The following is an 11,869-nucleotide window of genomic DNA, read 5'->3' as shown; positions in this document are numbered from 1 at the left end:
GGATCCGGGTCTCGCTCTCTTCTCCTCTGCCATATATACATTCACTGGCACACTCATTTACCCAGTAGTCTCACCTTAGCGCACACACCCACTTCTCACATAGTCTTCCCATCCACCTGCCGCTCATTTCAATCAGTACCCGCCCTGTTTGCTGTTACACCTGTTTCTCGTCATGTCTAATCACCCTGTCTATATCTTGCATGTGTTCCCTTTGTGTCTTGTCGGATTGTTATTGTGAGTGCAGCCTCAAGACCCCCTCTGTCTTTTACGCACAGCCTAGTCCTCCAGCGTCGTGCCGCGGGGGCTGCATCCCTTGGGCTCCTGTCGAGCATCCCTCTTCAAGGAGGAGACTTCCCCGTCCGGAGGATTACTTTGTGTTTAGCTCAGCTGGTCTCCTGGAGAGTACATTTTTGTTCTATGTTTTGCCATCGAGCTCGGCTCGTTGTTTCAGTTGAATATTAAAACCTTCATTTTGTGACTTTCCTCTGCGTGTGGATCCTTTCCACCGATACGTACCTCCCCGTGACATGTTGCTCTGGATTTTGAGATTTAAGGACCCCTTGTTCTCCTGGAATGGGCAGCTCTGGTCTGGGCTGTGACCTCTCTCTGCCCTCTGAGGCGTCCCTCACACCACGAACGGCCTCTCTGCTACTTGTTTATTCCATTTCATTTGATCCGATACGCTGCTGTGGGTTTTCCTTCCAAAGGAGCCTTTTTGCTTGCTCATGTTGTGACGTTCTTGATGGATCGGTTGCTCGTGCGTGGGAAGATCGAGTTGGTGTACGCTGCTAATTAGAGCTCATGAAATGAGCTTAAACACGGGTTCTCCAACTTTTTCTGTCACAACGCACTTTGGAGGAAGAAAAATGTTCACGCCCCAACAACATTGCACATGTTTAATTCCCATTGAAATAAAAGTTTGTGACTGCTCCATCTATGCTTTTTCAAATAAGGAATTACCACATTTGCAATCACTTTCAAGTAAACCAGAAAAAAAACGTACAGACGCCTTGTCAGAACAATGCAAATAAAGTAGATAAAGAAGAATGAAATCTGAATTTCCCCATGCGACCCACTAGAGGGCCGCGCCCCACAGTTTGAGAAACACTGAGGTCCACAAAACTGCTGGTAGAGATGTGACGTTTTAACCTGATAGAAAGAAAAAAAAAAGATTAATTCAAAATCTTGATTTTGCACACAACAAAGCCTCAAAACGTAGAATGAAACCGCTTCTGATCGCTGAATCAAATTAAGCGTTCGTGTTTGTCCTCGAAAAAACAACAATTTCAATCTATTTTCTGAGATGTCAAGGGGATGAATGTGTCTGGGATGAATGTGACGGTACAAATCCTGTCCGACGGCAGCAACAAGCACGACTCAGGGAAAATAAATATGTAAAGAATTGCCTCGGCGCCTGGAATCAACGGGTCAGAACCATGGGAGTAACCGATGATTCGTCCGCGCAGAGGCTTCCTGTTTGTCCGACCAACACCCCGCAAAAGAATGCAAGAACTCAACTATTTATTAAAAAATGCCCAAACAAGAAGCAGCGCGATTGTTTCGTATGTCAGACATACCAGGAATTCGGACCTGGCGGTTTGGTGCATGACGGCAGACAGAAGTCTGCATTGTCTCGGCTTTAATCGCTTTACAGGAGATTGTTTTTTTGGGTTTTTTTTTTTTAATAAAACAAGCTTTCTCAAATTCAACAAGCGCTGTGTCAAAGTTTGTTCTTCTCACGAGAAAACCAGAAGGACCCTGCTTCATATATCCCATAAATACGTCCTCAAAGCAGCACGCGGCCTATTTCTGTGACCTGCTTATCTAAAATGGTTCTGCAGGTCATCTCTGGTGACACTGAGGGTTAAATTAAACTTATTCTTCGCGATCCCACAGCTGCTCTGAGTGCCGGAGACGTGAGCTTTTGGGTGAACCCTCAGCCGGTCGCCACGCTCTCCCCCCCCCCCCCCCCCGTCGCTTTAAAGGTCACCGTGTCGTCCTCGCTCTGGTAATATAGTTTTTTCTCGCATCAAACACCAGCTTCTTCCCTTGAATTTTTTTTTCCTTCTTTTCACCGAGAGGAACATAACAGACTTCAGGTGGGTGCCAACATGGGTGGAGGGCAGAAACAGTGCAGTCATTTAGTGCAGATAGTGCCCCTACTGTTCCAAACAGGCCTGTCAACACTTCCTGTCAGCGCTGCTGCACACGCACGCACGCACGCACACACACGCACGCACGCACACACACACACGCACACACACGCACGCACGCACACACACACACACGCACGTCTCTTTGTCGTCTACTTTCTTCTGCTTCTTCATGCCTCCTCTCTCCTGGGCTCAGGTGTCACAGCGGCTCTCGCACCTCCCCTCTGAACGGAGCATCAACACGAGGGCCAAAGGTTTGAGACAGTTTCCCATGTGCTGAATAAATTAACCGCTGCTGTGTGTATGTGTGTATGTCTGTGTGTGTGTGTGTGTCTGTGTGTGTGTGTGTGTGTGTGTGTGTGCGTGGGTGAAAGAGAGATAGAGACCGCGTCACACACACACACAAGGCAGTGTGTGTTCAGCCGGGTGCACAGTGGCTCAGCCCTCTCAGAGACCGTGGTCATATTACTGAGCTCGAGGGGGGGGTCAAAGGTCAAAGCCAATGAGCCACCGCACACAGAAGGAGCTGTCTTCCTACTGAGCTGCCGCTCCGACAGCGGCCTCTGCGTGTTTTGGGCCGGATCCGCGTCCATCTGTGAAGGAAGGATTGGTGTTTGGAGGAGGTTCTGATTTCAGAAGCCTTTGGTTCGGACCCAGATGGAGTTTTATTTTTTTATTACTATCATTATTGTGATGAGGAGATGTGACATGGATGTACGGACAACACACACACACACACACGCACGCGCGAGCTTAGTGCTGGCCTCCCCCACACTGCTTTAATCTGCAGATGGACTTTGTAGCATTAATCTATACACATTATCAAATTGAACCACACATGGAAGCAATCACTATCACTGCTTCAACCTTTCTATTTCTATTTTACCGTAGCTTTCCGGGTGGTTTATGGAATGTATGTATATGCATATTGATATACCACACAAAACCTTCCTAGAAATTCTAACTATTCATATTTACTCATATTAGACGATACGCAAAGATATCTTTTATGTACATATATTGCATAACATTACATATACTGTGATACAGCTGTATGTATCTCTATCGCCGGCCTGTGATCCATCACATTAAAACGTGGCTGCTACATCTGCTTATTACAGTGTCAAAGGGATGCTATTTTTTGCATGATGATTATATACCTTTAAAACTGGCCTGCTTTATTATGATGAATTACTGTTTAGCCGGAACAGTTTCTCTTCTACTGTGTTCAAATGTTACTGCCACGCGAAACCTAAATACAACATGTACTTAAAACAAATATTATAAAAATAATTACTAACCCTGCATTAGCTATATTTCCAGTTGCTCTGTCGTTTATAGTTGACATATACTGTAAGACATATTTGTTTATCATTATTGTTATGGATTAACCTTCTAGACAGTGAAGAGTAAAATATTGGAATATAACTCAGGGAGATATTATTGTTATTTCAACGTTTGATGTTTTGGGAATAATAATACTACCGTGCTACTCTCACCTCGTTTACGTATTAATTTAATATTTTAGTATTAGTAGAAAATGCTTCACGCGTCTCAAGAAGAAAACGTTGCAGGCACCCGGCCACGTGGCGGCGGTAACGAGCGCCTACGTCACAGTGACCTCACCAAGATGGCGGCGCCCGTTATCAGGCACAGCGGGCTCGCTTCCGTGTTGGGAGAAAATTGGGAGGTTTTCTCTTTAACTCAGTTCTTATCGCCCAGGCGGCTGCGTCCGGTAACGAGATGGAGTCTGCGGGGCCGACTAAGGTTTGACAGCAACTCTTCGCGTGTTTCACCCCCGCTATAAAATAATTTAAAAACACAACACGCACATTTGAGCTCGCATGCTGCTACTGCGACTGCTGCTGTGATAATGCGCCTTGTATTAAGTTGTTGTCGTTGTTGGTCGACTCCTCCACAGCTGGAGTTCGCGGTGCAGATGACGTGCGAGAGCTGCGCAGTTAAAGTCCGAGCTGCTCTGGAGGGTAAACCAGGTGAGAGAGAGGACTGAAGGCTGTGTTTACCTGCACCGTGAAACCAGCTCACTGCTGTCTGATCTGGTTGGATTCACATGCTGAACAGGGGCAGCCGTCAATACACTTCAAATGAATTCATCTGCAACCATCAGCTGATGCAAAACCTGTGCAAAGACGTGTTTGCATGGAGAGTAAATGGTTAATGAATACAATAATTACAACATTTCTTTATTTTATTATTGTTTAAATAAACTCACCCAAATAAAAATCGGTCAAGCTCGCTCTGAAAAAAACAACACTCCTAAACCTTTATGTTCACCAAATAGATTTTCGACATGCATGCGATGCGATTATTTTGGCCAGGATCATTGTTGCATGAAAGCTTCACAACGTCCCACAATTATTTCCTTTTATATCCGGTATCGAATGTCATAGTTCTTTTAATACATTATTGGAAAAACCTCCCACTAAATTCAAGTACCACATATTCAAAAGCGACACAATAATATGCTGTTAAGAGGGATGCAACTGGTTCCATTCATTTGAGTTTTTCCTGCGTTTTGCAGGAGTGTCGTCCGTCAGCGTGGATGTCGGCGAGGAGCGGGTGTTGGTGGAGTCGTCCCTGACCACCGCCGAGGTGCAGGCCCTGATAGAGAGCACCGGGCGCCGCGCCGTGCTGAAAGGCATCGGAGGATCGGAGCACGGTGAGAACCCCCCCCCCCCCCCCCTTCACCGCCCCCCACCGGACCGGATTCCTGGCAGTGTGATGTCTGCTGACTGCTGGCGTCTTTAGTCACAGCTCTCAGCAGCGGACACACACAATCTGATTGGAGGCCGCCATTTTTCACGCATTCTCGTTTCACAAAGCAACATCTATTGTATATTTCCCCACGGCGGGATAAAACAAAGAAAAGGATTATCTTACTTCATCTAAAAGGGTCAGATGTGGGAAATGGTGAACAAAACATTTACTTGTGTGTGTGTGGGTGTGTGTGTGTGTGTGTTCTCACCTCGTGGCAGACCTGGGCACAGCTGTGGCCATGCTGGCTGGGGGGGGTGGGATCCAGGGGGTGGTGCGTTTCCTGCAGCTGTCCGAGCAGCGCTGCCTGATTGACGGGACCGTCGACGGGCTGGAGCCCGGCCCCCACGGCCTCCACGTCCACGCCCTGGGGGACCTCACGCGGGACTGCCTCAGGTACGCCCAATCCTAAAAGAACCGTCCGGCGCCTTTCACCAAAGTGTTCAGCAGTGATCCGCTTCTCAGCGCCTCGGGCCTCGTTACCGGCGTTTCACACGCACCGCCGCCTGATTATTTCCTGCTTTTATTTATTTTTCACAGTTGCGGAGAGCACTACAACCCCTTTGGGAGACAACACGGCGGTCCAGGGGACTCCGAACGGGTCCGTCTGCTCCTTAACTTCCTTTAACGACTTGCTCCGCGATGGATGTCGCCGCCTCGCAGAGTACATTTAGTCGCAGAAAGGCGTCATTGAATAATGGATCGTCTCCACGCGAATTCTGACAAAGTCTCTGCCTGAGATTTGATGAATATTTCAGGGCGAGCCCCGACGCGGGATGCGATACCCGTCTCAGATTGCCAAAACGTGTGTGTGTGTGTGTGTGTGTGTGTGTCCCCGGGAGCCCTATCTGAGCGGTTCTGCTTCAGGCGCCGCGACTTTTTTGTTGAAAGCCTGTTGACGCTCTCGTAAGCTCCCGTGTTGACGCTCGGCGCGTGTCCCTGTCGTGCAGCATGTGGGTGATCTGGGGAACATCGTTGCGGGACCAGATGGCAGAGCCTCATTCAGGCAAGAGGACAGTCAGCTAAAGGTAACACACACACACACACACAAAGGTACATATTGGCACAGGTAGAAAAGCAGGTAACAGCCGTTTATTTAGCAAATAGGTTTTATGCAAAGATTTAAATTCCATATCAGCACCAGATGCTCGTTTGTGTTCTCGTGCTGCCTCCCCTCCGGAGGAGCCGTAAGCAAGGACTCATCCTTCACGGGAGTCTTCTCCACACCCCTGACTGAGAAAAGGGGGGCCAATGCAGCTCAAACCACCCCCCCCCCCCCTTCTATCAGATTTAATTGACAAGAATGTCTCACTTACTATTTTGCTTGACTGCCTCCGATTCGTCCTGTGGCCCGATTCCAAAACGTGAGGAGAGGAGGCGGGGGGGGGGGGGGGACTGGGGGGCTTTTAATTTCTTCCCCGTTGACGCCTTGGCGCTCGCTCTGCAGGTCTGGGATGTGATTGGCCGATCGTTGGTGGTGGACGCAGGCGAGGACGACCTGGGCCGGGGAGGTCACGCCCTCTCCAAGCAGACCGGTAACTCTGGGGAGAGGTGGGTCCAAGCCGCTCCTTCCATGTTGCTTTTCTTTTTTTTTTTTTTTCTTCTTCAATGTTTCCAACACGGCGTCGTCGTCCCCCCCCCCCTCTCCTCTCTGCTACAGACTGGCCTGTGGGATCATTGCCCGATCGGCCGGCCTCTTCCAGAACCCCAAACAGATCTGTGCCTGCGACGGGGTGACGCTGTGGGAGGAGAGGGACCGGCCCGTCGCCGGGAAAGGTCGCAGCAAGGTCGGCGGGGAGACGCCGGCGGCTCACCTCTGAAGCGCCGACGCAGCGACAACAAGACGGCGAACCTCGTCCCGTGGCCCTTTGATGCGTTTCCAGGCGGCTGGACGGGCGGCCGAAGAAAAAACCGCCGTATCGTGCGCTTTGCTGTCCGAAAGGTGTCGGCCTTCTAGGAGCAGGAGAGGAAACAGTCCAGATGTTTCCGAGGGGTCCGTTGAAGGAACCTCTGCTGAACAACTCAAGTCCGCTTGGGAAAGAAAATAAAATTACAAATTGCACTTGATTGATGCTGATAGAAGTATACTAATGATGTACAGGAATGCACACTTATTGATTTCTGTTGTGTGTATTTGTATGGTGGGGGGGGGGGGTGCCATGTCGGCCATATTGGCCATATGAGCGCGCGTATCGAGTTTTGCATCGATTGTTCAAATTGAGCATCGGTCTAATGCCTGAATAAGAATATTGAATTTTCCCCTCAAATTTTCAGTCAGTGTCCAATTTTCCATTTCTGTCTCAGGGCTTTGAACGCCACTTGAGTGTAGGGCTGGCCTTTGTTTTATTTTAATATTATGATATATTTGTGGGGGGGGGGTGGTTTCAGATCAGTATCTAATGAAATGACAGAATTGATTATTTTGTGAAAATAACATTTACAGTGATGTAAATCAGAGAGAATATAAAACTTGCTGATTCATTTCCTGCGTGAATGGTTTTCTGCGTGAACCTCGCACGGCTCCGCGTTACTATCAATGTCCCACTCGACCTGTCCTCAGTACACGCGCGAATGTGTCATACTTCTATTTATTCTTTTTATTGTTGTCCCCCATAATGAACCCTTACATTGAGCTCACTGCCCCCCTCCCCCCCGTCTCTCTCTCTCCGGGGCACAACACCGCGGCTTTGAGGCACCTTTTTGTCCGCCCCTTCTTCATCATCATCTTGGTGGCACTGATTAATTAACACACGCTCACACATGGCTCTGTGCACGTGCGCGCGCGCGTCCGTAGCATCCTCTGGGTGCAGCAGCAGCCACCCCCCCCCCTCCCTCCCCCCTCCCGCAGCCCCCGCCAGCAGAATGCCCGACATGCAAACGGAAGCAGGCGCTACCATTTTGAAACGCAGCACCGCCGAGGTAAGATGGTAGTTCCTTTCGCTTCTCCGCGTGTTTCTGGCCCGGTTTTCGAGCCCCGGAGCCGCGCGCGGGCCGAGCGGTTCCGAAGCGTCTCCACGGTCCGAGTGTTTAACGCGCGCGCGTGTTTCCGCGTGGAAGTCTGTTTTAACCGTGTCGTCGCGCGGAAATCACTCGGCGTTACACTGTGTTCGTTCCTGTGGGGGTGAACCCCCCCCCCCCCCCGGTCTGTTGTTACAGTGTGTCGATCAGCTCTCGGCAGCTCGGCTCTTTGTATCATTCGTTTACATTGTTGCGTACAATACATGTGTTTCTTTTTTTTTCTCATTTATTTTGCACCAGTTTCCGCTTTTTCTAAAGGGTTTGGTGGCTTTAGTCACGTGTCTCGATACCTTAACAAAATAAAACGTGTCCAAACAACTTGACTCGCGTCCTCTCGGGTTTCATTTCGCTTCCTCAAAGACGCGAGTCGTGAAAATGTGTCGACTCAGCGTCGTGCTGCGTCATCATAACCCCCCCCCCCCCATTCTCTATAGTTATGCCTCACTCCGCGTCCACGTAACAGTAACAGAGGGGGGCGCGCGAACACGTGGAGGCCCACAGCTCAGAAACACTGAGGCCCACATCTCTATTTAACACGTTGGGTGTTTTTTTGTGCGCGGGGGGGGGGGTGCAGTTTGACTGGAGCCTGAAGCAAAGCGCGAAAAAACCCCGTAATTCTGTGGCGTTGAGTTACTTCTGATTTACTGTCGGCCATGAAGGTTGCTCGGAAGGAGGAACGACGTGTCAGCCAATCTGAGGGAGGGGGGGGGGGCGGTTATTTTCCAGAAAACTGCATCTCGTGTGAACTGATCCGCAGTGCTCTTACTTTGAAAGGTAACGGAGTAAATAATGTCACAGCCCGACGTGTAATTACAGCTTCCTCTGAAGTAAGGCAGATATTTAATGAGGTCCTCCTTCAGTCTAGCTCTACTCTGGAGCCCAATGTTCGCCCCCCCCCCCCCCCCCCCACCCACAGGGAAAACACTGCTCCGTTTTGCATAATCAGAGCTGATCTGACCCTCTCGTAGGCAAATGTGAGGTCGTGACGTTTTAATCTGTTGTATTACGTTCCAGTGAATGGTGCGTTTATTCTTTTACTGTCCTCATCTCTGGACTTTAAGCTCAAATGTTTTGATAAAAAAAAAAAAAAAAAAACATTTCAGCAGCAACCCGCCCCGTCGCAGATGTGTCTCAGCCCTGAAAATAGCTTGGTCAGCGATGTCCCCGTTTACTGCAGCCCTGCTGTGTTCAGACGATTGCACTCTACTTCCTGCTCAGACGCTGTCTCCCTCTCTCATTGCTAACCAGCCCCCCCCCTTCCCCCTGCCCTCCCACCCTGCAGCGCCATGGACAAGAGCAACACGGTCAAGCTCTTCGTGGGCAACCTGGCGTTGGACACCACCCAGGAGGAGCTGTCGGCCATCTTTGAGCCCTACGGCCAGGTGGTGAGCTGCAGCGTGCTGCGGCAGTTCGCCTTCGTGCACCTGCAGGGCGAGGGCGCCGCCGAGCGCGCCATCCGCGAGCTCAACGGCCGCGAGTTTCGCGGGCGCAATCTGGTGGTGGAGGAGTCGAGGGGGAGGCCGCTGCACTCCACCAAGGTGTTTGTGGGCAACCTCAGCGGGATGTGCACCACCGAGGACCTCCAGCAGCTCTTCCAGACGTTTGGGAAAGTTCTGGAGTGCGACAAAGTGAAAGGTGAGACAAAGACCTTTTTTTATAACTGTAAGACCCCCCCCCCCCCCCTCCACACAGTAACATCTCTCAAGTTACAAAACCAACATTTTAGTTTGAGGCCAGAGATGTTTGTGCTAAAACAAGACCCGCCCACATCCTTGTTCTTGGGGGGGGGGGGGGGCAATTCATTGTTCTTGGTAGCAGTAATAAGTAAGTGCCTGTGGCGATGCCACTGTGATCCTAACTGTTGTCCCTGCGCTCAATGACAGCCAGGCATTCCTCTTCTGCAGGATACGCCTTTGTCCACATGGAGAACAAGGAGGACGCGCTCCAGGCCATCGAGGCCCTGCACGGGACCTCCTTCAAGGGCCGCCCCCTCTCCGTGGAGCTGTCCAAGGTCCAGCCCAGCAAGCAGGCGCCCACGGGCAAGATCCCCTGCGTCAACTGCGGGAAGCAGGGCCACTACGCCGGCGAGTGCCCCGTGGGGAAGCCCTCCCTGGAGCAGTACCAGAGCCAGGCGGCGGTGCTGGCCGCCGCCGCCGCCGCCGCCGCCGGCCTCCCGCTGCAGGTGCAGCAGAGCGTGCACAACTCGGTCTACAACACCTCCACCTTCGACCCCACGTACGCGGCGCTCACCGGCATCACCACGGGCACGCGCACCGACGGCAACCCGGTGAATCCGGCGGTGTACGGCGCCCTCGCCAGCCAGGTGTACGGCGCCAACGTGGCCAGCCAGCTTTACGGGTCGGTGGCCAACCAGGCGGCCCTGACGTCGGGCGCCACCCAGATGTACAGCCAGATGGCGCCCAACATTTACAGCCAGATGGCGGCGTCCCAGGCGGCGGCGGCGGCCGCCTACTCCCCCTCACGTTTCGTTTACACCCCCGACCATGGCCAACTCCCACGTCTACCTGACCGCTGCCCACGGACTAGAAATGCAACAGGCGGCGGCGGGTGTCAACCCCGCCTACGCCGTCTCCCCGGGCATCTACGGCAGCGGCGCGCCGGCCTACGCCCACATAAGCGCCATGGGAGCGACGGACCCCACCACCGCCATCTTCGAGGCGGCCAGGCAGGCCCACTACTTCGCCCAGGGCCAGCAGGTCATGGCGGACCAGCAAGCGGCCGCCGCCGCCAAGACCGGCGAGCGGGACCGCAGTCCGCTGCGGAGGTCGGTGCCGCTGCTGCCGGACCCGGTGATGAAGCCGTTCATGTACCAGAGGGCCAAGCCGCGCCGGCCCCTGCTCCCCACGCCGGCCGGTCCGAGCGGCAGAAGAGGCGGCGGCGGCGGAGGCTGCGGAGGACCCGATGGCGAGGTAGGAGCGCCACCTTTCAACCTCTACGGCGGCGAAGAGAGTCTTGTCTCGTTAATCCACCACATTTCTCATCTTTGATCAATGCTTTACCACATCCCTCTTTTTTTTCTTTTGCCTTACCGCTCTCTCGTTACTCCCCATGTGCCCCCCCTCCACTGCCCCCCCACCCCCCCCCCCCCCTACCTCCCTCTCCCAGGTACTACGCCGAGTACTACCAGCAGCTGCAGCAGTACCCCCAGTTCCAGTACGCCTACCCGCCGCCAAGCGCCATGACCGCCATCCAGGGCATGCAGGGGGTGCCGCCGTCCCCGGCGTGGCGGCCATGTCGGCCCAGTCGGTCGCCACGCTGGACGCCCTCAGGCCAGTGGTCCCCAACGCCGCGGCAGTGGCAGCCGCCATGGCCGCGCCAAGGGTGTATGAGCCGCCGTTGCCGCCGCCCGCGCGCAAGGAGGCCATCCTCCGCCGCCCCGAACTCTCCCTTCACACGCCTGAGCCCCCCTTCCGATAGTCGCACACAACTCTCTGACCCCCCCCCACCTCCTTCTCCTCCTCCTCCTCCCCCCCCCTCCCTCTTCGCCCCGAACCCCGTCACACATCTCCTCCCCCCACCCCCAAACCTGACCACCTTACAGCAGCTGTGTGTGTGTGAGGGAGTGCGTCTGCGGGATCAAAGTGTGTGGGGGGGGGGGGGGGTTTATTAACCTGCTTCACGGGGCGGTCTGGGGAGGGGAGGGGGGGCGATCGGCTAACCTTGGTCCTGTTTGCATGCACACAGTGCAGCCGTGTGAAAGGCTCTCACCTGCTCGGGCATTCTTTGTGCTTGTGTTTTTTCTCCAGTGTCTCTTGTGCCAGTATTTAGACCGGCCCGGCCGCTCCTTTCACGCCTTTTCTTTCTTTTCAGCCACCATTTTCTACAGCCCACTGCGATGAGACGCTGTTTGTTTGTTTTTTTGTTGTTGTTTTTTTTAAATCCGCGGCCTAGATGATCGGTTT

At 52.8% G+C, this 11,869-nt stretch overlaps 2 protein-coding genes across 2 annotated transcripts; both read left to right on the top strand.

Moving 5' to 3' along the window:
* Window positions 1-3,759: 3,759 nt before the first annotated feature.
* On the top strand, window positions 3,760-7,410 carry LOC119223512 (copper chaperone for superoxide dismutase-like). Its single transcript, XM_037480851.2, has 8 exons — window positions 3,760-3,920; window positions 4,075-4,147; window positions 4,696-4,833; window positions 5,150-5,324; window positions 5,469-5,529; window positions 5,879-5,956; window positions 6,376-6,479; window positions 6,589-7,410. The coding sequence occupies exons 1-8, from the start codon at window positions 3,897-3,899 to the stop codon at window positions 6,746-6,748; spliced, it is 813 nt and encodes a 270-aa protein (XP_037336748.2). The 5' UTR covers window positions 3,760-3,896; the 3' UTR covers window positions 6,749-7,410.
* Window positions 7,411-7,557: 147 nt separating this feature from the next.
* Window positions 7,558-11,863, top strand: rbm14b (RNA binding motif protein 14b). Its single transcript, XM_037480843.2, is given in 7 exon segments — window positions 7,558-7,847; window positions 9,229-9,581; window positions 9,851-10,458; window positions 10,460-10,828; window positions 10,830-10,876; window positions 11,073-11,193; window positions 11,196-11,863. Coding segments are annotated over 6 exon segments (1,683 nt in total). The 5' UTR covers window positions 7,558-7,847; window positions 9,229-9,232; the 3' UTR covers window positions 11,385-11,863.
* Window positions 11,864-11,869: the final 6 nt, after the last annotated feature.

This window comes from Pungitius pungitius, chromosome 1, assembly GCF_949316345.1.
Source record: "Pungitius pungitius chromosome 1, fPunPun2.1, whole genome shotgun sequence".
Lineage (NCBI taxonomy): Eukaryota > Metazoa > Chordata > Actinopteri > Perciformes > Gasterosteidae > Pungitius > Pungitius pungitius.
The sequence above is the reverse complement of the archived record's forward strand: the minus strand, read 5'-3'. Positions and strand labels throughout refer to the sequence as shown.